This window comes from Sceloporus undulatus, chromosome 6 (genome assembly GCF_019175285.1).
Source record: "Sceloporus undulatus isolate JIND9_A2432 ecotype Alabama chromosome 6, SceUnd_v1.1, whole genome shotgun sequence".
Lineage (NCBI taxonomy): Eukaryota > Metazoa > Chordata > Lepidosauria > Squamata > Phrynosomatidae > Sceloporus > Sceloporus undulatus.
This window is the reverse complement of record NC_056527.1, coordinates 158084689-158111877: the sequence shown is the minus strand read 5'-3', so window position 1 is coordinate 158111877 and position 27189 is coordinate 158084689. Positions and strand designations below refer to the sequence as shown.

Here is a 27189-nt window from a genome sequence, read left to right as displayed (position 1 = left end):
CGGGTCCTACAGATGCCTGTCTCAGTATTTCTTTCTACAGGCAGAGAGATGAAAAATCAGGGGTAGAATTTTGCAGGGGTGCAAAACAAGGGCATTGCAAAGCATTGCAAAGGGTGATACATTACAAATAATTCACACTGACAACTCTTCTATTTCCTGTGTTTGATTCCCTTGGTCTGTCTGCCTTCCTCTTTTCTTTGGATGCCTAAACTGTCCATATCCTGGTAGCTATGCCCCTGGAGGGAACTGAAATTCGATATGCAGTTTTCAAGGTAAACAATAAATCCATCCAGTCAAGGAACCAAGACATCCTAGCTGAGAAGGCAGCAGAGTGGATGAATGCAGCTACAGAGTGCAGTTTCCTATCCTGGCAGATGAGAAATGAGACCTTTGAGTTTCACCAGAAATGAAACCTCTGAGTTTCACCACTGCTTGCACTGCAAAGTGACAGGTCAATCACTCATTAATTGCTTTATAAAGTTTGCCCCTAAGTTGTAGATTGTCCTAAAATTTGATTTCATCCTTCTTACATTGAATTCCACACTCAGCCATGAATGAAATAAATGACAAAATAAAGTGCATTACTTTGGACATTAAAGGAAATGATATGTAGTGTATCAAGAAAACAAAAGTCATAGCTCTCCCAAAGATTAATATAATAATAATAGTATTTATTTATATTCCTCTTTTTCTCAAGGAATCAAAGCAGATTACAGCAAAAAGATCAATTAGTCTAACCCATTTTGGTCTAAAATAAAATCATCCACATCTTACCCCTCTTAGAAATGAACTATAATATACTGCATTATAGGCAAATAAGCAAAATGTACAATGACTGTATACCAAAAGCTAAATCCAACAGTCCCAACTAAAGAAGAGCTATTGCATTAATTGCTGAATGGTAAATTAGTAGTAATGTAAATCCCAGTAATTCAATAAGTCATCTCCAGCTGGGACAAGAAATTGCATTTAGGCCTAGGAATGTGGGAGAGAAAGCGCACTGTATGATTCACATTTGACAAGATGGGCCAGGCAGGGATTCGGACCCAGATCTCCAAAGTTATAGTCCAGTGCTGAAATCACTGCAACACACTGGCTCTCTGTTGGTTTTACACTGATATGTTCCCTTACAGAGAATTGCCGTGGTGTAGTGTTTTCAGTACTGGGACTATGGGTTCAGGAGACCAGGGTTCAAATCCCTTCTGAGCCAAAGAAACCCACTAGGTGACCTTGGGCAAATCACTCCTTTCAGCCTCAAACGAAGGCAATGGCAATACTCCTCTGAATAAATGTTTCCGAAAGAGAAACCTATCAGATAGTCGCCATGAGTCAGGGTGAACCTAAAGGCACATAAAGACAAATTCCCTTACATGTGCTGTTGTACTTTTTTGGCCATGACATCAGGTCCATAGTCAGTTCACAGTTATCTAAGTGGCGTCTGCAAGTGTAGTTGTTACACCTGCAAGTTGTGTATCTAGGATCATGGAAACCGGAAGTACGTTTGCAGATACATACTTGGTTGCACAGTGTTGGTATTCAACAGAACAGTCATGTAGCACAACCACCACTTACTTTTGTGAGTGTAGATTTACACAATGCAGGATCACGGCTTATATTTTTGGTTGAGCTGGTTGGAACAGTCTTAGGGTTACTTTCTAAAAAGTAACTATACAAACACTGGATTCTAACTGTGACCTATGGGCCAGTCCCATTTATATATCTGATTGCATGGTACACTGCTTGAGATCTTCACTTTTATAGACCTCTTGGCCATACATTCACAATATCTTTATTCACAAATGCCTTGTATTTCTTTTCCCCTTCCCCATAGTTTGCTATTCCTGCTACCACTCCATGCTGACACACATGCTATACTAGATAACAATTTTTCTATTTTGAACATCTTTAATTGAAAACAGCTTTCCTAAACAGTCCCATGCAAAGAACATTACATGCATAAGAGACCCTTAAGTCTCCCACTCATTAACAAAGACTTGCTTGAGCCTAAATTAGAAATAAAACAAAATGTACTTCTTTGTTCTTTAAGGATGAGTTTGTCCGATACACTATTAACAGACCACAGGTTTTTCTTTTCTCTTTCAGCTGAACCAAAGTTTTCTAAAGACCAAACTAAATGATGAGTTAGACATGTGCATGCATTTAATGTGCCTGGTTTTTGTTCAAATAGCAACAGGGAGAGGGAACTGATTATATGGAGAGGGCTTAACCTTTTCTCCCTTCATCATAGTCCTGATGGAAACCTTCTCTTCACACTCCAGTTGGGATTCTTTGATCCTCCTGGCATTTGGGGACAGTGGCTGGCTTCCATGTCAGTGGGTAGATTAATCTGTTCTGGGGTTTATTCTGACCTTTGAGCTATCCAGTGTATTGAACTCTAACCTCAAAATAGGTTCAAAACCTTGGGTAGCTCCTTCAAAGCTAGGACTAAGATTCAGAGTGTTTTGCCACTGCATAGCCATGGGATCATAGAATTGGAAGACAACATCCAAACAATGATACCTCTCTTGGGACAACCAAAATGTACAATTACATGTTGCAAGCTTTTGCAAGCACAGTGACTTCTTCATCAGGCAAACAGGAGAAAGAAACTGAAGATGTTAGTCATAGGCCTGTATTTTCTGTTTCTGGATGGCCATCTGTCAGGGATGCTTTTATTTGAGTTCCTGCATGGCAGGGGTTGGACTGGATGGCCCTTGTGGTCTCTTCTAACTCTATGATTCTATGAGTACAAGACCAGAAGAATATTAATTTCCAGAAATGTTTTAGGAATAGTGACATGTTTTCGAAACTGGCGTAAAGCTGCTGACAGGGAAAACATATGAGTTGCTAAAATATGATTCTCTGCATTCTGTCTGATATCATAACCTAAAGCTGTCCCAGTCTGGCAGAGATCGTTCTGGTTAAATCTCTGTCATCCTACTTTTTCAGCTGCTTTTAAAATATCCCAGTTCTCTCTTGCCTCATATTTCCCCTCCTTTGTCCTCAGCTTACTTTTCTTGCTGCAAACTGATTTCATTTGGGCAAAAGCAAACTCCTGCAGCCACATCTTGCTCACACTCTGATTTTGCTTGGCCATGCATGTCCTTGTTTTCATCTGTGAAATGTTGGAGCGTATGCTATTCTTTCTGTTGAAGGCAGGTGCAATAAGTTAATAGAAACCCAGAGGACCCCCTCCAACTGTACCTGCTGAATTTGATTATATCCTTCATATACTTTTGTCCCATGATCATGGAACCAAATGGGGATTATCAAGATATCGATCCATTTCTCCTGGATAGAGTTAAGAATTGCAAAGAGAAGTTCACTGAACATTCAGAAGCACCACACAGGTGTGCAGTTCTGGACATTTTTATTCAAAGATAATGTCCACTGTAACCATATAGACTTTCTCCCAGGTATAATATGTCTAATTCAGAGCTGGTCCTCCCATCTGATAGACCTGAGGTGGACAACTGTCAGATGTTATGAGGCCACTTTGGAAGTCTCAGGAGTACTTGCAGGAATTGAACACCCTCTTTGCCATTGTCCATCCCCAGAATGTAGCACAAGCAATGGTAACATACAAGTAACTGAGGCAAGATCCAATTGCCAGTTAAAACAGGCATTTTCATCATGGAAATATGAATCCTGGGTGTTTGTTTCTTGCCTTGTTTTGTAGCTGAAGTCAACCAAATCATGGTCTCCAAAGGAGGCACAGAAAACACATCACTTTAGAGAAACCAGGCATGTGGTTTCCAATAGCAACCCAGCTTTAACTACTACACATGTACATAATAATGGATTTTGTGCCAAACATCAGATGGTTAATGCCAGTAATGTTCACCGGAGGTGGGAGGCTGTATAACAGAGCTTCTTAACATATAGTCCACGGCCTCCTAAGAAATCTGTGGATGGGCTTTAAGGAATATCTGAATTTTTCTTCAATTTCTGCTGTAATCTTTTGAAAAGTGGTACATCGAATAAAATATTTTTTGTTAGATATAAGAGCCTTGAGTTCCCAAGAGTAAATGTCTACATGTGGATTCATGCACTGACTCTGCGTTCCACACTTTGTGTTGAATGGCAACATTGTACAACTGAATGCATAACCAAATGTGCAGCCAAATGCACACGGGCTTCCTTGTGGAGCATCTATGTGGGGCATAGGAATCCACCTGTGTATTTGCATGAACAATGGCACCATAACTGCAACTCCAGTTCAAAAATGTTGCAGATGTTTCGTATTGGACAAAAATATCCATCCACTTCCATAGAGGGACTTACACATACAAAATACAACAATAGGCTTGTAGCATGTTTGATCTATTCCTATGTATTTTTCATATACCTCCATGTTTTCTGATGTCACAAAGTATTGTGAAGAAATTATTCTGCAGAAAGAGAGGAAAGGTGAGAGCAAGGACAGTCCTGATTAATCCTCTGCTGTACCACGTTTTCAACTGCTTTTAAAATGTTTCCATTTCTCTCTTATCCTTCCACTTTCCTCCTTTATCCTTGGAATACTTCAGTTGCTGCAAACTGAGTTCAAACTACAAAAATCAATTCAGCAGGAGAAGGGGAGAGGAGAAAGGGAGCAGAGTCTTACCCTTCCCAGGAGGTTCAGGCAGAAGCAAACCACTGCAGCCCCTCTTAGGGCCAAAACAAACAGCCCGGTAAAGCCTGCTTCTAGCCAGCTCTGGGGTGAGTACCACCTGAATGCCATGTGCCCCAAGTCACCCAGAAGCTGTGCCAGCTATTACATGCTGTCTGGCTTCCAGGCGACTGAGGACATGGTGAAAAGCCAGCTCTAGAGGTGAAAGGGCAGCTTTTTTCCACCCAAAATAGGAGTGGACATTTCCGCTCCTATCTGGGGTAGAAGCTGGCTGGGGTTAGGCTGCGGCGTGTGGTTTTAGTGGCCCCAATCCAGCTCTCTCATGGGTGGCATCATGCCACCCCTTCAAGGCTGTCTGTTTCACAACTTAGTTTGTATGTTCTTCCCCATTAATAAGTTTTCCCATCTTGACCACCCTTTGATGTTGCTTGGCCACATGTGTCCTATTTTTCATCTACATAACCTTGGAGGATAGGGACTTACAGTCGATCAATATCTGGAGGGCCACATTGCATGTTCTTGAACTAAAGATTGGGTCTGGATCTTCTTCAGCTCTGTAGCTCACTCCCTTCTTTTCAATGAGCAGACTCAAAATTCCAGCCAACATCTGTTCCCTGTTAGCACAAATTGTCATTATACAGAAAGTTTTGGGGTTTCATAGCAGGGATAATACAGAACATTAGGGCTTGCTCAAGTCTCAGACAGCTGGCAATATTCATTAATGGCTGACTTGATGCTTTGCAAATTTGCCAGCCTCCTTTTCTGACATGCTTAAAAGAAAATCCTCATTTTTTTAGGAATATGATTGTGCTCACACACAGAGAGGGACATAGAAACATAGTACTGGCCCTACCATTAGACTGAATGGAGCTGCCAACTTAGAATCATAGAATCAGAGTTAGAAGAGACCCCAAAGACCATCCCTGCCATGCAAGAAAGCATCCCTGACAGATGGCCACCCAGCTGCTCTTTAAAAACATCCAGAGAGACTCCGCCACACTATGAGGGAGAGTGCTCCATTGTTGAACAGCTCTCACTTTCATTAAGTTCCTACTATGACTGAAGGGAAATCTCTTTTCCTGTAGCTTGCCATCTATTGTTCCGGGTCCTATTTGCTGGAGCACCAGAAAACAAGCTTGCTCCATCCTCAGTAGCTTGACCGTCTCTTTTCCAGGCAAAACATACCCAGCTTTCTAAGTCTCTCCGTTTACGGCATGATTTTCAGACCATTCACCATTTTAGTCACCCTCCTTTGGACAACATCCTTTTTGAATTGTGGTGCCCAGAACTGGACACAGTATTCCAGGTGAAGCCTGGCTAAGACAGAATAGAGTGGCACTATGACTTCCCTTGACACTATACTTCTATTGATGCAGCCTAGAATCGCATTGGCCTTTTGAGCTGCTGCTTCACACCGTTGACTCATGTTCAACTTGTGGGTCTACTAGGATTCCTAGATCCCTTTCACATGTAGTCTTGTTAAGCCAGTTGTCTGCCATCCTATATCTATGCATTTAATTTTTTTTGCCCTAAGTGCAGTACCTTACATGTCTCCATGTTGAAATTCATTTGTTAGCTTTGGCCCAGCTTTCTAATCTATTAAGGTCATTTTGAATTTTGCTCCTCTCCTCTGGGGTATTAGCTATTCCTTCTGATCAAAGGATCAAAGATATCTGATGCGTCTATCCTGAAAAACAAATCACTTAGAAGTTTGATTTATTTTTGTTTTTAAAGGGCTTCTGCATCAATGCTTCATCTCTGTTATACAGCATCATGAGTTTCGACAGGAGGTGAACATTTGCCCTGCTTCTCTCCGGCATCAGTTTAAGAACACACATGTACCCAGAAACAAAAATGCACACACACACAAAATCTTCTCAAGTAGGACACTCAACCTCTGTGCTTGGTTCAAAAATAGCCCTCTGGGCATTGGTTGTTTAAATCCAAGGGACAAGTGCCGTGACAAGGAGGAAAGCAGACAAAAGATAATATTTGACCTGAGATGAAAGCACTGTAAAGAGGAATGATGCCTCATGACAAAGTTCTTCACTGATTTCTTTGAAATTTTGGAACAACGTTCCATTTGAATACATGCATCTTTTTATATACCTACTATGCTTTTATGTACCTACTGTTATATAGATGACATACCTATGACAGGTAAAAATATGTTTTTTTGCTAAATGTGCCCAGTTCAACCTCTTTCCAGCAATTGAGAATTGTCACCGGCGTTACACATGCCACTTTCCGCAGTGCATGTCAAGCTCTGGATTTATTGGAGAACGACCAACACTGGGATTTATGCATTAACGACGCATGCAACACATCACATCCAAATCTAATTCGTGCATTGTTTGCCATCATATTGACCGCCTGCTCTCCTTAAAATGGACAAGGAAAATGAAGGTTTTGAGAAAGGAAAGAATGAGATAGATATGATACTTTTAGACGAAGGGATACATCAGATTGCAATGTGCTATAGGATTCTAAGAAATAGAGAATTAGAACAGGAAACAATAAAGCATGTTATAGTTAAATGGGCCCAGGACATCGGTAAAAACATTGAATTGGGAAACTGGGAAAGAACATGGAAACACACAAATAAATGTACTCGATATAAAAATGATGTACCGTTGGTATCTTTCACTGACTAGACTAAATGCAATGTACAACATGGGAAAAATAGACTGTCGGAAATGCCAGAAGCCACAAGGATCTTTCTTACATATGTGGTGAAAATATCAGATAGCAGGAAAATATTGGAAGAATATTTATAAAATGATAACAGAAATCGTACAAATAATAATACCATTTTGTCCGGAATTGTTATTAAACATGACACATGAAATAGATTTTAAAAAGAGGAAAACAATATAAGTGAGTGTTGTTATCTATGATATCAAACACTAGGATCTTATATGCAAAATATTAGAAAAATCAACATATAACCTCTAATGAAGAATGGCTAGTGAAATTAAAAGAATCGATGGACATGGACATTTTCACAGCATTACAAAATGACAGATAAATAGATCAGATAAATAAGGAATGGTACCCAGTTAAAAGATGTTGGGCTAGAAAATGGTCAAATTTGGGAATAACTGACAATTAAAGAAACCATATTTAATATTAGAACAAACAGAAAAGCAATACTTATAGTTATTGTGTACATTTACATAGCAAATTCCAGCTATAATGGACTGCAATTAAGGGTTAAATAATGGATTTAAGCATAAATTAAAACATAGACCATTTTATTTTGATGATAAAACTGCAGTAAATATAGAAGTCTCAAGCATTATTTTGATATAAGAATAAAATCAAATACAAGACAGAAAATATGATTATTACAATCTGTGAGGAAGTTAGTTAGATATCTATTAGTATTTACGTATGTATAGTAGTCATGTAGGAGGTGTGAATGGAGGTAAAGCAGTTAATATATTAGTAGTAACGTTTGTAAAATGGTGTGGGTTGATATTTTTGTTGTAAATGTTATGTTATATATTTAATGCATTATAAACTCTGGAAATAACGTTTTTAAAAATGCAGACATGCAAAATACAACAATCGATATCTGTAATCTCTTTGGTGTTTTTTTTAATTGAATTTTTGTACTATGTATTATCACCATCAAGATCAATGCTACCAAGTAAAACTGGATACAGGTTGTTTCAACAAGACTCAACATTATGGAGCATGCATACATTTGCCAGTTCCCCGGCCCCACCATTGCCTGAAAAATATCATCTTGCATATAAGATCTCAGATAATGTATGATCAGATTTGGCCGAAGGATGCTCCTGAATACTGAAGTCCCCAAAATTATTAAATCGAGGGGTAGGGAATCTAATGAATGCTACTGGCAAGGGCTATAAAAATAGCATTGCATTCTTGAGGTAATCTAATTTTATGAGCAATGATGAGGATAATATATGGGAATTAATGGAAGCAGCTGTTCTGTCCCTTATAAGAGTAGAAGGAGGAAAGAAAATCAATAATTAATTCCTGAATTCACAAATTGAATCCTTGTGCCTCTCAATCCAAATTCCAATGGCACGGTGAATTTGTTACAAATGGTTAGTTGTCACATTTCCCTTCATATCCAGTGCCATTTCAAACATGGGACTCAGGGACTATTTGACAAAAAATTCTCTTTGTTGGCTGATAAAATCTCAAGCAAACAGCCCAGTTTTACTTTCTGTGTGGCTCTGACCTACCTAAATAGCTAGCACATGTAGGGGTAAAGTCAGAAAAGCAAAAGCTTAAAATGAGCTCAGGCTTCCTAGAGAGGTTAAGGACACTAAAAAGGGCTTGTTGGGGTATGTCCGTAGCAAAAGGAAGAAGACGGAAAAGGCAGAACTGCTCAGTACCTTCTTTGACTCAGTCTTCTCACAAAAGGCAAAGGGTGCTCAACCTGAGGAAAATGGAGCAGAGGACAGAATTACCAGCTTGGTAGATGAAGGGAATGCTGTGGATATAGTATATTTTGATTTCAGTTAGGCCTTTGCCAAGGTTCCCCATGACATTCTTGTAAACAAGCTTGTAGAATGTGGGATATACAAGATGTCCTCTGAAGCACACTCTCCAACCCATCTGAGCATGAGCGCCATACACTGGTGCTTTTGTCCTGCTCACATTAGTCATCAACAGTACTGTGCATACTGACAACAGTATACAAATGACAACTAATAATGAGAGCTCTCCAGTATTGCTGCTGAGGTCTCTGCACATGCTTTGATGTGCATGACATTGATATAATTAATAATTGCACTTCAGAGGTATGAGACAAGCTCTGATTCTGAGCAATTATGCACAGAATATGGCTCAGCTAAATAAGCTTCTCCCAGTAATTAAATTTTAAAAAGACAAATGGAAAATGTTTTTACATTTCATTTTCTCATTTTCCCCACCATGTTACACTTCTTCTCATTTTTCAATAAATGGAGTATGCCTCTTTGGGAGATCCTTTTAGAGGGGAAGGTGTTTAGTTTAATTGCCAATGAACATCTGATCTTGTAGGTTTCCATCATGCTTCCATCTGTATCATAATCTGTATCTAAATGTTCTGTTAAAAAAACCCAGGCTTGATCTTATGCCCTCTAACCTTAGATTTACACATGCCAATGAATTTGCTCTTGGTTTGTGTGTTTCTGTATCCCCCCCCCCCCAAACTGCTGTGATCATTTTAATGGTCCACTTTTTGGCCTTTGTTTTTTTATATCAGCTTCCAGTGGTCTATTGTTTGCTAATGATGCACAAACCCCCTCCACTGAAATCACATTTTGATCACTAATTGCAAATGTGGGATGAGATGTGATATTATTTTAATTAGAGTTCCAAAGTAGTTATTAGTGTTTTTGGCACATGCATGTCCTCATCATGCCTTATGGGAACGGTAGTGTGGAGGCGGTCAGACAGTAGTGCATTGCCTAAGCAACTGCATGATGCTCTATTGGGAAAGGAAAAGGCATGTGCATTAAGCAACATTTTAAATGAATTTATTCAGTCTTTAGTCTGGGCCACTATTGGCAATGGTATACATACGTCTTTTGATGCTCCCTCATTGGGAAGGAAATACCATCTCGCCTCCCCATTTTTCTTTTTCAAATTATGTGCAAATAAATGTTTATATTTAAAAATATGCATCTTTGAAAACTGTACACAAGCAGATTTTAGTCCATTAATGCTGGCATACCTCAGTTACCAAGGTTTTTTTTTTACAATGAAACTCCCTTCTCTTTCACTTCTTCTGTGTGGCTGGGCACTTTTTAGCAGCATTGGAAGAAAGGTTAAGGAGGGCTGAAGGAAGAGGTGATATGAAAGCCATGTTTAAGTATTTGAGGGGGTGTCATATTGAGGAGGGAGCAAGCTTGTTTTCTGCTGCTCCAGAGACTAGGACCCGGAACAATGGATGCAAGCTCCAGGAAAAGAGATTCCTAATTCAGCATTAGGAGGAACTTCTTGACAGCGAGAGCTGTTCAATGGTGGAATACACTTTCTTGAAAAGTGGTGGAGTCTCCTTCTTTGAGGATCTTTAAACAGAGGCTGAATGGCCATCTGTTGGGGGTTCTTTGTGAGTTCCTGGATGGCCCTCGTATTCTCTTCTAACTCTATGATTATATGATTCAGTGGGCTGCGGGCATGAACAGACAGACCACAATAAAGCTACTTCTGGTCACTTTGGAGTTATGCTGTTTAAATGACACACACATCTTAAGAGGCCAGAAGCTGCGCCAAAGCTTCGCTCCAGTCCTTAGGATGGGAGCGTGGTTTTGGCGTATGCATCATTTAAACAGCATACCTCCAAAGTGACCCAAAGCAGCTTTATTTTGGCCTGTCTGTCTGGGCCCAGTCTTAGGCTGCAGCTACTCCCCAACATGTTAAAGATGCATAGATTGCTAAGGTTTGCCACCAAATTAGAAATCATAAGAAAAGTGGTGAAAGAAAAGAAAAGTGGTGAAAGAAAACATCATTCCTGTATGCATTTTAGAAGAAACCTTCAAAAGATAAGCAAATATTTTTGTTTACTGAAGCAAAGCATACCCAACTGGGATGTTTCATTTCACATGTGCATATTTTTTGGTTTTGAATAATAATAATAATAATAATAATAATAATAATAATAATATATTTATATCCCCCCCCCTTTGAGGTCAATCAGGGCAGCTAACAACAATAAAACATTTGCTGAAACATGATGAAATGTCTTTTCTTTTTACGGTGTAGGAAACTACTCCACTGGCTGCCAATTAGCTTCAGGATAAGGAAGAAAGTATTGGTTATCTTTAAGCCCTACATGGTTAGGTTCCAGGTTACCTACAGGAATGCTTTCTCCTATGTAATCTACTCCATATGCTCAAGTCTTCTGAAGGACATTTACTGCAGTCAACCAGGACTAGGCTGGTATTTTTTTTCTTTAGCAATCTTCAAATTGTGGAATGACCTGCCAGAAGAGATTCAACTGCTAGATATGCTGTCTGGCTTTAACACATCATTAAAGACCAAGCTCTTCTGGCAAACCTATCCAAATGTTTTTTTTTTAAATTATGAGTATTAAAAATGATAAATTGGTGGTTTTTAATATGCATGCTTTTTATACCAGTATTAATGTGTGTTTTAAATAATTATGAGTTTTTAATTGGTATTCATGTTTTTAACTGTGTTATATGCCTATTTGCTGCTGTATTTTAATCTATCATTCCCCACCTCGACCCATAGGGAGTGGCAGGTAAGAAATAAATAAATTAATATAATATAATAATATCTGCCCATCTGGCTGCTAAAGGGAGAACAGATTGCTCTTGCTAGAAGTTTGCATCGATCACATGGGGAAGGTTTTTAATATTATACCAAGAGGTGTGAAATTCAGCTGAAGAACGCATGCAGATCAAGGACCAGATGTCACATCACTGGGGCATTATATAAATAGCAGCAAAGCAGAGACCTTTGACTAGGCTCATCATCATGAGAAGGAAAAGGGTGTTCCCCACCCACAATGCCTTCAATTTAACCACAACTCAAATGTGTTCCACCACCCAAAGCCCTCCAAGCCACTCAGCTGTGTTACCATAGCAAACATAACAGGCACAGAACAAGATCTCTAGCACAATGGGAAGTTTTAAAAGAGACAATTGAATTATAAAAATTCTGTCAGATGATGATCTGAAATACAGCTGTTGGGGATCCTGCACAGGGTGCTAAATAATGAATTTGCATTCAACTCAGAGCTAAAGAACTCAGCATTTCATGAACATGAGAGCAATGTACACCCTTAAGGTGATGCTTGCTTTCCTTCAAGGGGTCTCCAGCTGGGAGGTTTTTGTTGTCTATCCAGCCATCCCCAGCCTGATGTCTTGCAAGATGATGGACTATACACCACCCATAAACTGTGGGTATGAGGATGTGGGATTTGTAGCCGAAGGCATCTGGAGGGTACAAAATGGCTGATCTAAGAACAGCTCTGCTGGATCTGGATCATAGTACAGTGTTTGGTTGGCCATGGTGGCAAACCAGAAACTTCTTGGAAAGCTCATGAGCAGGTGATGGGGGCAGCAGCACCCTGGTGCTGTGGTCTTTTTTGCTTAAATCATCTTCCCTGCCCCTGTATCCTTTTGGACTTCCACTTCCTATCTATTCTGACTCAGAACTTGGAAAATTACTTCTTTGGACTATATTTCCAAGAGTGGCTGAGGGACTTATGTAGTCTTAAAAAGTAACTTTTCCAAGTTCTGTTCTGATTGCACACCATTACAGCTCTCCTAAAGTTCTGAACCCTGTTCTCAGTCTTTCCTTTGTTACATGGCCAATGAGTAGACTTGTCTGAGGGCCACATGTGGACCACAGGCCACATTATCCCATCCCACTTTATTTACAGCGTTTATATATAGACTAACTTATAGTTATTAGGTTAAGAGCGTTAATAGGGTGCAGGATTAATATGGTGTAGATTAAACCATCAAAGAATAACCCCCATGATCAACCCAATGCTTAACTAATTACATCTTTCCCCAGCCCCTGGGATGCTGTGATAACAAATCATACTATTAGACATGTGTCGGTGCAATCCTATGCATGTCTGTTGGGAAGTGAGCTTTACTTGAAGAGCTTACTCACTCCAAAAACATATCACTGAACTTTACATTTCATGAGATAAGTTCTTCAGTAGGTAGGATTCACGTAGCTGTGTTAATCTGGATCAGTATGCCAAGGGATCTTGTAGTACCATTAAGACTGAGAGAAAGAGATTGGTAGCATATGCTTTCATAGACTAAGGGTCTAAACAGACCAACATTTAACGTCAGCCTTGGGGCAGAGTGGGTACGTGGTGCTTGCATGCTGCACGGCTCAATGCTGCCCCGAAACTGGCATCACGCCGTGTGCCCAATTGCACAGCAGGGGGCATCATGGTGCTCCATTGGCACAGCGTTTAGACATGTTGTGCCAAAGGAGTGCTGAAAAGCCATTGCTGTTTGGCAAGATGCCTTTTTGCCATTGATAAAAGGAGCTGCATTTTGCCATTCTTTTTAATGCCAGCAAAGCACTGGGTCAGGGCTGCGGCGTGCGGTTACCGTGGCCCTGATCTGGTGAGGAAAGGGGTGGCTGGACATCACTCCCAGGGGCAGTCTGTTGAGCCCACATGTCTACTTCATCAGATGCAACTGATGCCAAAATGGTGGCTGTGATGAAAGAGTTGAAGCTTACCAGACTTTCAGAGGAGCCAAAAACCAGTCAGTGTTGCGCTATGTGTTTCCAGTATGGCTACAGAACATGTCCACCTTTATGCTCAAGTGTAGCTGGTAACCATTTGAAGACTGCCAAACTGTCAGGTTTAGGGATCCACAGCTATAAATATCACATTTGCTGCTGGGGGGGAAAAGACAATTTGTAACTCAGTACTCAGCTCTCTTGGGAAAGTTGTGGGATACCACCAGATTCCTGCATAGATTTCTGACTCATTCCTCTTGTCATGGTGTGTGATGGAAGGAAAACATTGAGAAGGTACAGGAAGTAAAAGGAGTTTGTGCCGAAAGAATATTCCTAGTGCTCATATATGGAACAAATTAACATTGCCTGGTTGCTTTTGTCAACACTGAGAGCAGATGGGTGGTTACTGTATATTGTTGTTGGCTAAACTTAAACAATTATTAAAGAATATTCTGTCTTCAAAAAGAAGCTAAACAGCTACCTGCTGGGGATGCTTTTGCTGGAGATACTGCATTAAGCAGGGGTTTGGACTCTATAACCCATGGGGCCTTTTCCAACTATGATTGGATTATATGATTCAAAGCTGGGGAAATTTACTTTAGGGGTGATAACAAGTCACAAAATCCCCCAACCAACATGTTCACTGGGGGATTTGTAGTCCCAAACCCCAACATCTCCCCCCTCTCTGATGATCCTTGCATTACTATCTCCTAACTAGGGTTCCCAGGTTAGTACCATGCCAAGCCCTGAAATTTCAGGACTGAGACCTAAAACCTAGGGACAGCCTTCTCTGACATCTCAGGAAGCAATGCCTGATTATGTTACAAGGACTGACCCATGATTATGGAGAAGACAGGCCAGGCCCGGAGATCTCTGGCTGCATCTGTACTGCAAAAGAATTCCCATTTCACTACTTTAACTGCCATGGTTCAATGCTATGGAATTCTGGGAACTGGAATTCAGAGCTCTGGTGCCACAACAAAGTACAGTTCCCAGAATTTCATAGCATTGAGCCATAGTTAGAGTCACGTCAAACTGGATTATTTCCACAGTGTGTGGATGAAGCTTCAGAACCCAAATCATAACTAAAGGTTCCTATACACACACCCTAAGCTGCGCCACCTTTAATAACAGCTCAGTGCCAATTGCAAATACAGTCCAGTCCAAATAATGAACAATAAAACATGGAACATGGATGGCAATATTTCCCAATGTGTCTGAGACCTGCACCATAGTTGTGTCCATTGACTACAACTATTTGTTTCTTCCCTAGAAATGCTTCATGGACTGGCAGCCAATAGCTCATGGATCTGCGCCAGTACACAGACTACTACTTTGAATAGTACTGATCTACTAGTCAACAGCTCTTCTATATAAGTAATGGTGATTGTATTTAAGACATCTATCCTTTCTTCCCCTTGTAACAGGAGAATAGTTATGGGGTAGGTGCATCATAGACATCATTCAATGGGCAATGGCCTGGACAGTAGATTTCTTTGTAATCTTATTTCCTATATTTGGAAGGTTGTAGAAGTACACATAATTTGATTTCTTGATCTTTCATGTCCGCAAGACTCCTCTTCAAGCCATTTTATGTCTGGCACGGTGGCACATTATTTATGCAGGATGTCTTTATTGGGTATATTACTGGGTATTGTAGTCAGCCTGTGCCATTCTGCCAAACCATCTTTACAACTTAGTTTGCAACTTTTTTATTATTAAAAGAGATTTGTTTGTTCTTTCATTATCTGGTTCCAAACCCAAACTTTAGCTTGGGACTCAAATAGCAGAAGGTGCATTTTTTTTCCCCTAGGCAAAGGCTCAGAATTGTGTGGTTGTCCAGATATTATTGGACTACAGCTCCCAACAGCTGTAGACAATGCAGCAAAGGATGGAGGATGCTGGGAGTTGCAGTTCAACAATAATTGAAGGTTTTCCCAGACATGTCAATGCACTCTGCTGGTTATTTATTTACTGTTGTTTCCATGTTTTTGATGGGTTTAATTATTATGCCTTATTTTATTGGCTTTCATGACATTTCAGTCTATGGCATATATTGTTGTATATTTGTGAGGTTTTATTTTATTCTTATACTATCCTATGATCCTAGGATGAAGAGCAATCCAATCAGTAGTAGCCTTAAACTAATGAAAATGTATTCTTAAATCCTTATGGGTCATACTCAGCTGTTTGGGTGTATCAGACTGAGGAACAATATTCCTGGCCTTCTCTGCACTGGTTCTTGTACACTTTGTGTATTGAAACAGCCCACTAAATGTTTTTAAAACTTCTAATTGTACCTTTATCTGCTGGTTATTTGGAGTATACACATTGCTCTTTCACATGATCATTTACATTTCTGTAAACTACATTAAAATCTTGGGTAAATTTCAAAATCTATAAATCGGTAAATAAGGTCTTTGAAAACAGGAGGTAAAAAGATATGACTCACTAAAAAAGACAATAATACTTACCAATGTAGAAGGCAGTAGAAGAGAAAGACCATATTCAAGAAGGATAGACTCAGTCAAGGAACCTTGAGTCTGCAAGACCTGAGTGGGGCTGTTATTGGGTTGCTCATTCATAGGGTCATTATAAGTCGAAATTGACTTGAAGGCAGTTAACAACAAATACTTTCACAGTTTTCCATTCTTGTCCTAGAAGGTTCTGGTGGCATATATTATTCTCTCCTGACTTGCTTGTTCTCACAACAGTCTTGTGAGGTAGATTATCTTGGGAGCCTGTAATTGGCCACCCAATAAATTGTGCCAAAAAGAAGTGGCTTGAATGTCACATCAAGTACTGTGTCCAGTTTTGGGCACCACCATTCAAGAAGGATATTGACAAGTTGGAGTGTGTCCCGAGGAGGGCAAGCAAAATGATGAAAGGTCTGGAAACCATGCCCTGTGAGAAGCATCTTAGGGAGCTGGGTATGTTTAGCTTGGGGAAGAGAAGGTTAAGAGGTGACATGACAACCATGTTTAAATATTTGAAGGGATGTCATATTGAGGATGGAGCAAGTTTGTGTTCTGCTGCTGTAGAGACTAGAACACAGCGCAATAGATTAAAACTAAAGGAATAGAGATTCCACCTCAACATTAGGAAGAATGTCCAGACAGTAAGAGCTGTTTGACAGTGAAATATGCTGCTTTGGATTGTGATGGAGTCTCCTTCTTTGGAAGTTTTTAAATAAAGTGTAGATGGCCATCTGTCGGGAGTGCTTTGATTGTGTATTCCTGCATGGCAAAGGGTTGGACTGGATGCCCTTGTGGTCTCTTCCAATTCTATGATTCTATTATTAGCTTTTCTTTAAGAGAAAAAATAAGGTACAGTACCTCCATGGTTTCCTAGCAACAAACATTTCTCTGCTTTAGGATGATACCCAGAAGATGAGGCACCAACCTTTCCATATGTACCCCATCTGAAGGTGGAGAATCAAGATGACCTGTGCTCAGGCTCTGCACAAAACTGATTCCAGGGCCCAATAAAACATGGCTAAGTGTCAAGGCAGCAGCCGCCTGACAGCTTAATGGGCTTGTAGTTAACCACTGCTGGTTGGCTTTGCTCTTATCAGCTACAGAGAAACAAACTAACAATGTAGCAGATAGGTTTATGAAATCTAAGGAGAATGAAAATAAATGAGGCAAACTAATTCACTCTCTTGCTTTAGAAATGCAAAATGAAGCAGGTGGCTAGTGAACTATTTTATTTTCATTCAGTAATACTAAAACGTATAGTCCATCCTTGCAGTGTTTATGCACCTTTCACGGTAGCTTACCACACTTTAAAACAAATAATAAATACAATAAATAGAAAATACAGTCAAGCCTCCATATCCACAGAGTCTGCTAACAGAGAGACACAGAGAAAGGCTAGTTCATCTGATCCTGATGTGCGCAGGTGCACTAGTAGGAGAGGAGTGGTCCCTAAGAGCCTGAACAGACAGGCCAAAATAAAGCTGCTTCGGATCACTTTGGAGGTATGCTGTTTAAATAATGCATTCGTCTTAAGAGTCCGGAAGCCACGCCAAAGCCACGCTCCAGTCCTAAGGACTAGAGTGCAGCTTGGGCACAGCTTCTGGTCTCTTAAGATGCGTGTGTCATTTAAACAGCATGCCTCCAAAGTGACCTGAAGCAGCTTTATTTTGGCCTGTCTGTATGGGACCAAAGATATCCTGGACATATCCAAGCTTTAAAAGACATCACTAACATTTTGAATGGTCCCTGTGAACAAATGTCTATTGGACGCTCTCATATCTGACACTGGATAGATTCCAGGCTTGACGTTACCTTGATACCTGTCCTGTGTTTGTACTCTTTTGGCTTCAGTCTTTAACTCTCTTAACCCGGCTTCCAGACTCCATCCACGCTTGGCCTTGCCCAGGACAGTGCAATGAAAGATCATGCCTCCACTAAGAGTGACATGAGACTGAGTCAAGGACTTCTCAGCAGTTTACTTTCTTTTGAGATGTCCATTAAAGATTAATCATAGAATCATAGAATTATAGAGTTGGAAGAGACCACAAGGGCCATCCAGTCCAACCCCCTGCCATGCAGGAAATCCAAATCAAAGCATCCCCAACAGATGGCCGTCTAGCCTCTGCTTAAAGACCTCCAAGGAAGAAGACTCCACTACACTCCGGTGTACTCTGGAGAACAGGCAGAGAAGTACAAAGACTTTGCCATCTCTGCAGTGATGTGGGTTTTTTGGAAAAAGTAGAACTGGAAAAATTTCCATAACATTTTCTGGGGGAGAAACATTGTCTGAGTAAACACATTTGGTTTAACTATTATATTGAAACATATTCAAGTGGAAATTATTTTATTGAAATATTTGCAATAACATAAAGAGAAGCACATGTACTCCATATCCACAGATTTTGCATCCACAGATTCAACCAACCATGGTTCAAAACAAAAATTTCCAAATTTCAAACCTTGACATTGTTATCTTATATAAGGGATGCAATTTTAAAAAGCCATTGTAAATAATGGGACTTGGGCATCCTTGGGTTTTGATATTCAGGAGAGTTCTTGGCACCAAAACCCAGTGAGGGCCTACTGTGCTTTAAGGGTTACATACTGTACATAAAGGCACTGTACTCGATATGTTTGCTGAGGTATAACTGTAGTACCTTCAGCTTTGCTCAATCACTGAAGGAAGGATATGATTCTCTAAAAAGTCTACATATTTTGTCTTGACTTCTTGTACTTTGGACTACCTAAGCAGCAAGCGATTTTGTGAAATAGAAGCAAGCATAGCATAGCATTCATTTGTCAGTCTGTTTCTCTCAGCACTAGGATTTTACAAAGCTTGCCTCCATAGAATAACTAGAACTTTATATAACTTATTTTTAAAGCTCATCTAACATGATTGATACAATATCCCAGTCAACTATGGGAAAATCTTGATCTACATATATATGGTATGGAAAACTTTCCATGGAAATATATAATATTGGGACAAATTCCAGAAAATCTTGCCTCTCTGGATCTATTATTATTATTATTATTATTATTATTATTATTATTATAGCGCTGTAGATTTGCAAAAGGTTAATAAGATAAGAGGGAAAATAAATGACAAAAATCAACTTTTACAACTCTTTCCGGTAGATGAGAGATGCTTCTAGTGGGAGGGAAAAATCTTGTCAGCATTGGACCACTAGGCAAGCACTGGCCTAAGTGCTGCTTGTGATTGTGTGTTTGTGTGTGTTGTATGCCTTCAAGTCATTTTTTACTTATGTCGAACCTAAGGCCCTATCATGGGGTTTTCTTGGTAAGATTTGTTCAAGGGAAGTTTGCAATTGGCTGAAAGCATGTGACTTGCCCAAGGTTACCCAGTAGGTTTCATGGCCAAGCAGGAATCAAACCCTGCTCAGCCATAAATAGGGTTGACAATTGTTTGTTTGTTTAAGAAAGAGGATTGCCAACTGATCAGTAAATGACTTGCTCCTGTGCCTTCAGTCACAACCCGTTCTGGAGAAATCTGGAAAGGAGGCATTTAATAGCATAGAGGTTAACAGTTCCACTTTCCCCTTATCATTGGCAAGCCAGTAAAGCTGTTATTGAAAGTCCCCAAACAAGAGGCGTTTATGTAGGAGTGTGTATGCATAGTATATAAAAATTACTGCTCTGTCAATAAATAATCTTGGATTGTGAAATCCTTTTAGTGTGGACTTCTTAGTCATATGAAAAATGATGTTATATCAAAGGTGTTAACTGTTATTAGCAGCTCTAAGACAGGGACGTAGCCAGGATTTTAGGAAGGGGGGGGTCCAGACTAAGTGCCACCATTATAATGGGGCTTGGTGCGGTGGCACAGCAGCCCACACCATTCATTTTTCTAATGGAAGGGGGGGTCCGGACCCCAAGGACCCCCCCTTGGCTACGTCCCTGCCTAAGACCTGTCACACTTTTCCAGAGAGCATTTCCCAAGGCCAAAAAAACTTCTGTACCACCAACATGTCAAACTGAAAGTATTTATGCGAACCAGTGAGGACTAATTATTACCATGAGGTTTAGACCAACTCTTTCAATTTAAATCCAATGCAATAACTAATCAGCAAATTTAAATTAGCACTTTCTCTCTGCATGCCATTTAAACATAGCAGTTACCAGTTTCCTGGCCTGTACAGCTCCTTTTGCATGTCGCCCTGGAAATGCAGAGAGGATGTAATATCAAGGGCAGGAAAATGACAGAAAGAAAATGTTGGAGGGGGCACAGCGATGAAAAGGAAGAGATTGAAAACGTAACATAAGAAATATTCATATCTTCCAATATTTCACCAATGAAAACCAGAACACATATGGGCAAGCAACATCAGAATGTCATCAAAGGTTATTATTAAGGAAGAGCAAACAAGGTAGACTGCAGCAGTTTGCTTTTGTCTAAGCAAGATCCCACCCCTTCTCTCCTTTTTGCTCTCCCCTGCTGTGTTAATGGAGTACAAACTACTTTTGCACTTTGAACTCAGTTTCTAGCAACTGAAGCAAGCTGAGGAGAAGTGAGAGGAAAGGTGGGAGGAGGAAAGAGAAACTGGGACACTTCTGGGAAAGTGGGATGGCAAAGGATTAGTCAGGATTCAGGAACATCCTTGCTAAATCTGGACATTTGGAGGATATGTACACAGTATGTAGGCATGGGAACTGGGTGCCTCTCCATATCTTGTTGTGCTATAACTCCTAGCCTTCCTCACATTGCTTATGCTTAGGGCTGATGAGAGTTGCATTCCAACAAAGTTTGGAGAGCTATAGAGTTTGAAGCAACAGATTGTTGCAAAGGCAACTAGGTATATGACATTCAGAACAACTGGGAAAAGACAGAGGCCCACAGGCTCTGTCCGGAGGCTCCAGGGAGGAAGAGGCTTCTGTTCCTGCTGCCTGGACCTCTGCTTCCCTCCCTGGAGTGGGCTCTTTCAGGACAGAGGCCTTGATTCAGCAGCAGTGTTGCTAGTTTCCAGGGAATTCCCCAGAATCCGTGAATTTAATTAATTTCTTTCCGGGGACTTTGACTGCATAATAATAATAAATATTGGAGAATTCCAAGGATTTTAGATTTTGGTAAAACATTCTGGGGAATATCTTCAAGGCTTGTTGGCAACACTGCTCAGCAGGCACTGTTTCATCCAGCACAGATGCCTTGCCTGCCTGAGGTATAAGGCCAGGACTTTTGCAGGAGACTCACCAGACAACATACAGATTTATTAGCTAACTGTCCGTTTTGGTTTTTTTTTTCCCTGTTCTAATACTACTGTCCTGTCAGGTGTTTTCCTGTGGAGGGAGGGGAGATACAGAGTCAGGGAGCAACCATTTGAGTCATTCAGGGCAGAGGGAGATATCATATGGAGGGAGGACACAATTAAAACACCAAGGAAGGGGGGGGGAGTATAAGAGGCTGCTTGTGGTCCCCAAGCTGTCTCCCAGTCCAAATAATATGGATAGTCTTGGTGACAGCCCCCCTGGGTTGAAGCTACTGCTGCTGAATGCCAGGTCAGTGGATGGTAAAACAGCTGCCATTCAGGACCTGATCCTGGAAGAACAAGCTGACCTGGCATGTATAACAGAGACCTGATTGGATGAGGCTAGAGGGGTTAATCTCTCTCAGTTTCAGCGTAAGCTGAAAGCAGCGTAAAAGGCGCCCGCGTATGACGCAGGCACACTGTACTTGCAATCCACTTTACTCATCTGCCTCTGGATGAGAAATATCTGGCAGCGCAGACCTTTTTTTTCTTCTAATCAGCCTTGGAAGTGGATGTGAATAAAGGTGATGATGTGGCTGCGGATGAAGAGAGCACTGCCTTTCAGAGGAGGTGAAATGACGCTGATGAGTGTTAATACAATTGAACGAAAGCATAGTTTATGGTTTTAGGGTGCATCCAGACTGCAACACATTTAACTGGACTTTGCGGGCTCTTCCTATCAGCAAATCTTTCAAAGGTATAGTCAGAGTTTAGTTTTCTTGCTAGTTTTGATTTAATGGCAAATGTTCCCAAATCTGTGAGGCATTCTTGACACATAGTTGAACTCAGAGAGTTTTTAAAATAAGCCAGAACGCTAAATGACCTCTCTGTTTCAGCTACACTCACTGGAAGAAGGCAAAAGAGATGAAGAACTACATAAACATTTGGAAATAAGCTTGAAATGTTATGTTTATGAATTTTATTTAAGAGGGTTCAGCAGTTCCAAAGCAGCATCTGCAAAGTGGCACAGATGAATTGCTTGCAGATACTTCACTTATTTACACAAATTAATTGTGACACCACTATGTTTTGTTTTTGTTATGTGTCTTCAAGTCTCCTCCATCTTATCACAAGGTTTTCCTGGTGAGATTTATTCAGGGGAGGTTTGTCATTGCCACCCTCTAAGGCTGAGAGCATGTGATTTGCCCAAGGTTTTCATGGCTGAGCTTTCATATCACACAACTGTAGCACGGTCATTCTTTGGGGAACCCTGGAGGTTTGTAGTCTGGTAAAGAATAATAAACACCCCTCTTTAAACTGCAAGTGCCATGATGCCATAGGATGTTGCCATGGCAGCTAAAGTGGAATGATAGCACTTCAATTATGTAGTGTGAAAGGGCTGAGTCCAGCGGTTAAACCACTGCACCACACTGGATTTACACCACACAATCAGCATGCTTTTGTTGTTGTTGTTGTTGTTGTTGTTGTTGTTGTTGTTGTTGTGTGCTTTCAAGTCATTTCCGACTTACTGCGTTTTCTTAGCATGTTTCTTCAGAGGGGGTTCACCACTGCCATCCTCTGAGGCTGAAAAAGTGGGTTTTCATGGCCAAGCCAGGATTCAAACCCTGGTCTCCAGAGTAATAATCCAATGCTCAAAGCACTACACCATGCTGGCTCCTCATAAGTATGCTACTTTTCAGTAAATGTTTTGCATTTATTTATTCATCTGCCTTGTTGCTTTTCTACAAAAATCCAGATTTCATCTCTGAGAAACTTCACAGCTTCAGCATGCTCCATACTGGATTACCAAAAATCCAATTTTCTCCAGCTAAGTATACGGACAAATTAAATCAGGATGAATGATTCCATAATGAGAGATGAAATTTCTCTGAGTAATCCTAGCGCATCCCTTTTTTTTCAACTTCAGCAGAATCCGCCTTAACTTTTTCTAATAATATTCTTGAGCATCTGATGATCAGCAGAAAACCATTCGCTTCCATCGCCACATGATTATTTTGAACCAAAGCCCAGACTGAACAAACTTGCCTGTTCCAGCCCCCCATATATCCTTTGCTTTTCTTTCTTCTTCTGAAGTCCAGACTTGTATTTGTATTGTATTCATCTTAAAACAATGCCAAACCCCATAGACTTGTTCCAACATATTCTAAGACCAGTTAAGAAGGGGGTGATACACAGAAGTATTCCCTTTCTTCACAACTTTGGCTCAAGCATTGTAAACAGAGCCCACTACTAAAACCTAGTAGTTCTGGGGCCCTTTGAGCCAGTTATACTACTATGATTCCACTTCTTCTTAGACTGCTAATACAAGCCAATGTGGTGTAGTGGTTTGAGCATGGACCACCATCTTGGAGAGAAGTGACCACTGGGATGCCATAGGGTTCTGTACTAGGCCCAGTGCTATTCAACATCTTTATCAATGATTTGGATGAAAGAATAGAGGGCATGCTTATCAAATTTGCATATTAGGAGGAACAGCTAATACCTGAGAGGACAGGATCAAAATTCAAAATGACCTGAATAGACTAGAAAGCTGGGCCAAAGCTAACAAAATGAAATTCAACACAGAGAAATGTAAGGTACTGCACTTGGGCAGAAAAAATGAAATGCATAGATATAGGGTGGAGGACAACTGGCTTAACAAGACTACAGTGAAAGGGATCTAGGAGTCCAAGTAGACCACAAGTTGAGCATGAGCTAAAAAGGCCAATGCGATTCTAGACTGCATCAATAGAAGTATAGTGTCTAGAGCAAGGGAAGTCATAGTGCCACTCTATTCTGCTTTGGTCAAGCCTCACTTGGAATATTGTCTAGTTCTGGCAATACAATTCAAAAAAGATGTTGAGAAGCTGCAGTGTGTCTTGAGGAGGGCCACCAAAATAATGAAGGGTCTGGAAATCATGCCTTACAAGGAGAGACAAGACAAAATCCACCAAACAGTGATCCCTTTGAGTATGAGGAGAGACCTAGGGAGCTGGGGATGTTTAGCCTGGAGAAGAGAAGGTTAAGAGGTGATATGATAGCCCTGTTTAAGTATTTGAAGGGATGTCACATTAAGGATGGAGCAAGCTTGTTTTTTGTTGCTACAAAGAACAGGAAGAATGGGGATGCTGGTGTTGGGAATCCTAAAGTTACTTCATTTAACTATAAGACCCATCTCTTCTGGGGATGCTGGTAGTGGAGGAGGAGGAGGAGAGGGACCACAAAGGTGGGAAGCTCAGAGGAACGGCAGGAAACACTCTTCCCACTTTTGTGGTGCCTCTCCTCCTCCTCCTCCTCCTCCTCCACTACCACCCCCAGCATCCCCAGCTGGCCTGAAGAGATGGGCTTTGTAGTGAAGCTGTGAGGAATGGGGGGGACTAGTAGGCAGAGTGTTCCCTCCCCCAGCCTCCCCCTTCTCCTCCTCTGTCTCCTCCTCCTGGAAATCCCTCCAAAGCCTCCCTTCAGCAGCAAGGAAGGAAGGAAGGCAGTCTTCCAGCTCCGGCTCCGGCTCTTCCTCTGCTCGGCTGCCGGGGCTTTGGGGAGCCCAGGAGAAGGTCCAGGCGGAGGGGCCTTGGCCATGGATTCGGATTCCGGGGAGCTCAGCGATGGGGACCTGGTTCCCTCCGCAGGTAAAGCACTTTGGAGGCTGGATCCACACTGGGGAAATAACCCGGTTTGGCACCGCTTTAAGTTGTTTGGTTCAAGGCTATGGCATTCTGGGAGTTGGAGTATGTTGTGGGGCCCCTTCGGGGCCCCACAACTACTCCAACTCCCAGAATTCCATAGCGGTGAGCCGACACGTAAAGCGGGCCAAACCGGGTTATTTCCCCAGTGTGGACCCAGCCTCAGAAAACGCGAGGTGGGTTGAGTGGGTGACTTTTTATATACTCTTGGGATGGAGATTTGCACTCAGGACATGCTCAGGAGCTGGGTAGCTTTTGCCTTCGTTGTGGTTCTGGGGTACCTTCGAGTCTGGCCACTTCAAGGAAGACCTCTCCCAGGGTTTCCTTGGCAAGGTTCATTCAAGAGGCCGAGAGAGTGTGACTCGAACCCAGGCCTCCAGAGTGGCAGCTCCGAAACACACTGCAGAAAAGGAGCCACTTTTGAGACCGCTTGGACCGCCCCGGCTGAGTGCTAGGGAATCCTGGGAACGGTTTTAATTTCATTCGCCGCGGTTTATTTGATCGTAAAAGGCAGGCTATAAACAAATCATATTATTAATATTATTATTATTAATCGTAGTTGATTGTGGGCCCTTTGGTGCCATAACAAACTTCCATTCCCCAAATTCCATCGCATGGAGCCATGGCGGTTAAAGCGGTTCCAAAACGGATTATTTCCACAGTGTGGACACAGCCCTAGATATACAGTATCTGGTTCCCTCGGAGCTGCATTCTTTCAAGGCACAGTTTCTGGCCCAAAACACAATCCATATAAATCCTGCTGATTGTTGCCAATGGCAACCAGTATTGGAGCATCCTTGGTACATAGACAGTGCGGTGCAATGGTTGAACCAAGGCGAGGGATTTCAGAAAGCGCCAGGACTTTTCAAAGGTAGCCCAGCGTAAGAGCACATTACGGTAAGGCACATGGGATGCAACCAAGGCATGTGATACTATGGCCAGATCTGACTTCTCCAGGAGTGTGTGCTTTATAATACAGAATATAATATAAGCACTGAATTATGTTGTCTTGGGATGTCTCCAAAGTATAGTAGCCTCAGCTTGGATCCAAAACACATGGCAGAAACTGGTTCCTTCCTCCACTGGGAGTGATGAAGGCCCTGGGCCTGTTCTCTCTCAGCCTAGCCTACCTCGCAGGGTTGTGGTGAGGCTAAAACAGGACCACTTACGCTGTACTTTACAGGGGGGATGGCTTTTTAAAAAAGGGTGGCAAATATATTCCTCAACTGGAATTGTACCAGATAGATTGCGTCCACGTTGCAGAAATAATCCAGGTTGACACTACTTTAACTGCTGTGTAATTTGGGAAATGGTACTTTATTGTGGCACCAGATCACTTGGACATAGAAGGCTAACTAGCTCATGAAACCACGCTTCCTAGACTTCCATAGCATTGACCCGTGGGAGTTAAAGCGGTGTCAAACTGGATTATTCCCACAGTGCAGACGCAGCCCTAGTGACTTTGGCATAGGTGAGGGAAGGAGGCAGGCCAGCCCTGTTTGGTTTCTCAGGTCAGAAGGTGTCCAGAAGTCTTGTCTTTGGTTTAGGAAAGGTACCATTTTGGTCAATTGCTTCACCAGTTCCAAGATTGACATCAGATACTGGAGAGGATGGGGAGGGAAACAGGTTCTTCTGGTAGTCCCAAGATATTTTGCTGCCTGAGGATGAATAGCAAATAGTGTGTCTGTTTGTCGTATGCCTTCAATTCATTTCCGACTTCGGGCAGCCCTAAAGTGACCCTATGGTTTTCTTGGCAAGATTTGTTGAGAGGATTACCATTGCCTTCACCTGTGGCTGAGAACCTGTGATTTCCCAAAGGTCATCCAATGCATTTCATGGTCAAGCTGGGAATCAAACCTTGGTCTCCAGAGTCATAGTCCAACACTCAAACCACTAGGCCATAGATTCTTCCAGTATATATGGTGTTGTCTGAACAAACCTCCAACCTCAGTGGGTTTTGTGGCCAAGTGGGAATTGAATCCCTGACACCACCTCTAGTTTCCCAG

General features: G+C 41.4%; 1 protein-coding gene across 1 annotated transcript in view; it reads left to right on the top strand.

Annotated features, from left to right (window-relative positions):
• Positions 1-24960: 24960 nt before the first annotated feature.
• Positions 24961-27189, top strand: part of TNFAIP8L3 (TNF alpha induced protein 8 like 3) — a 40497-nt gene continuing 38268 nt past the window's right edge. Inside the window, exon 1 of the mRNA XM_042471144.1 lies at positions 24961-25129. Within this exon, the coding sequence (XP_042327078.1) occupies positions 25078-25129 (52 nt within the window). The 5' untranslated portion in view covers positions 24961-25077. The remainder of the gene's footprint in view (positions 25130-27189) is intronic.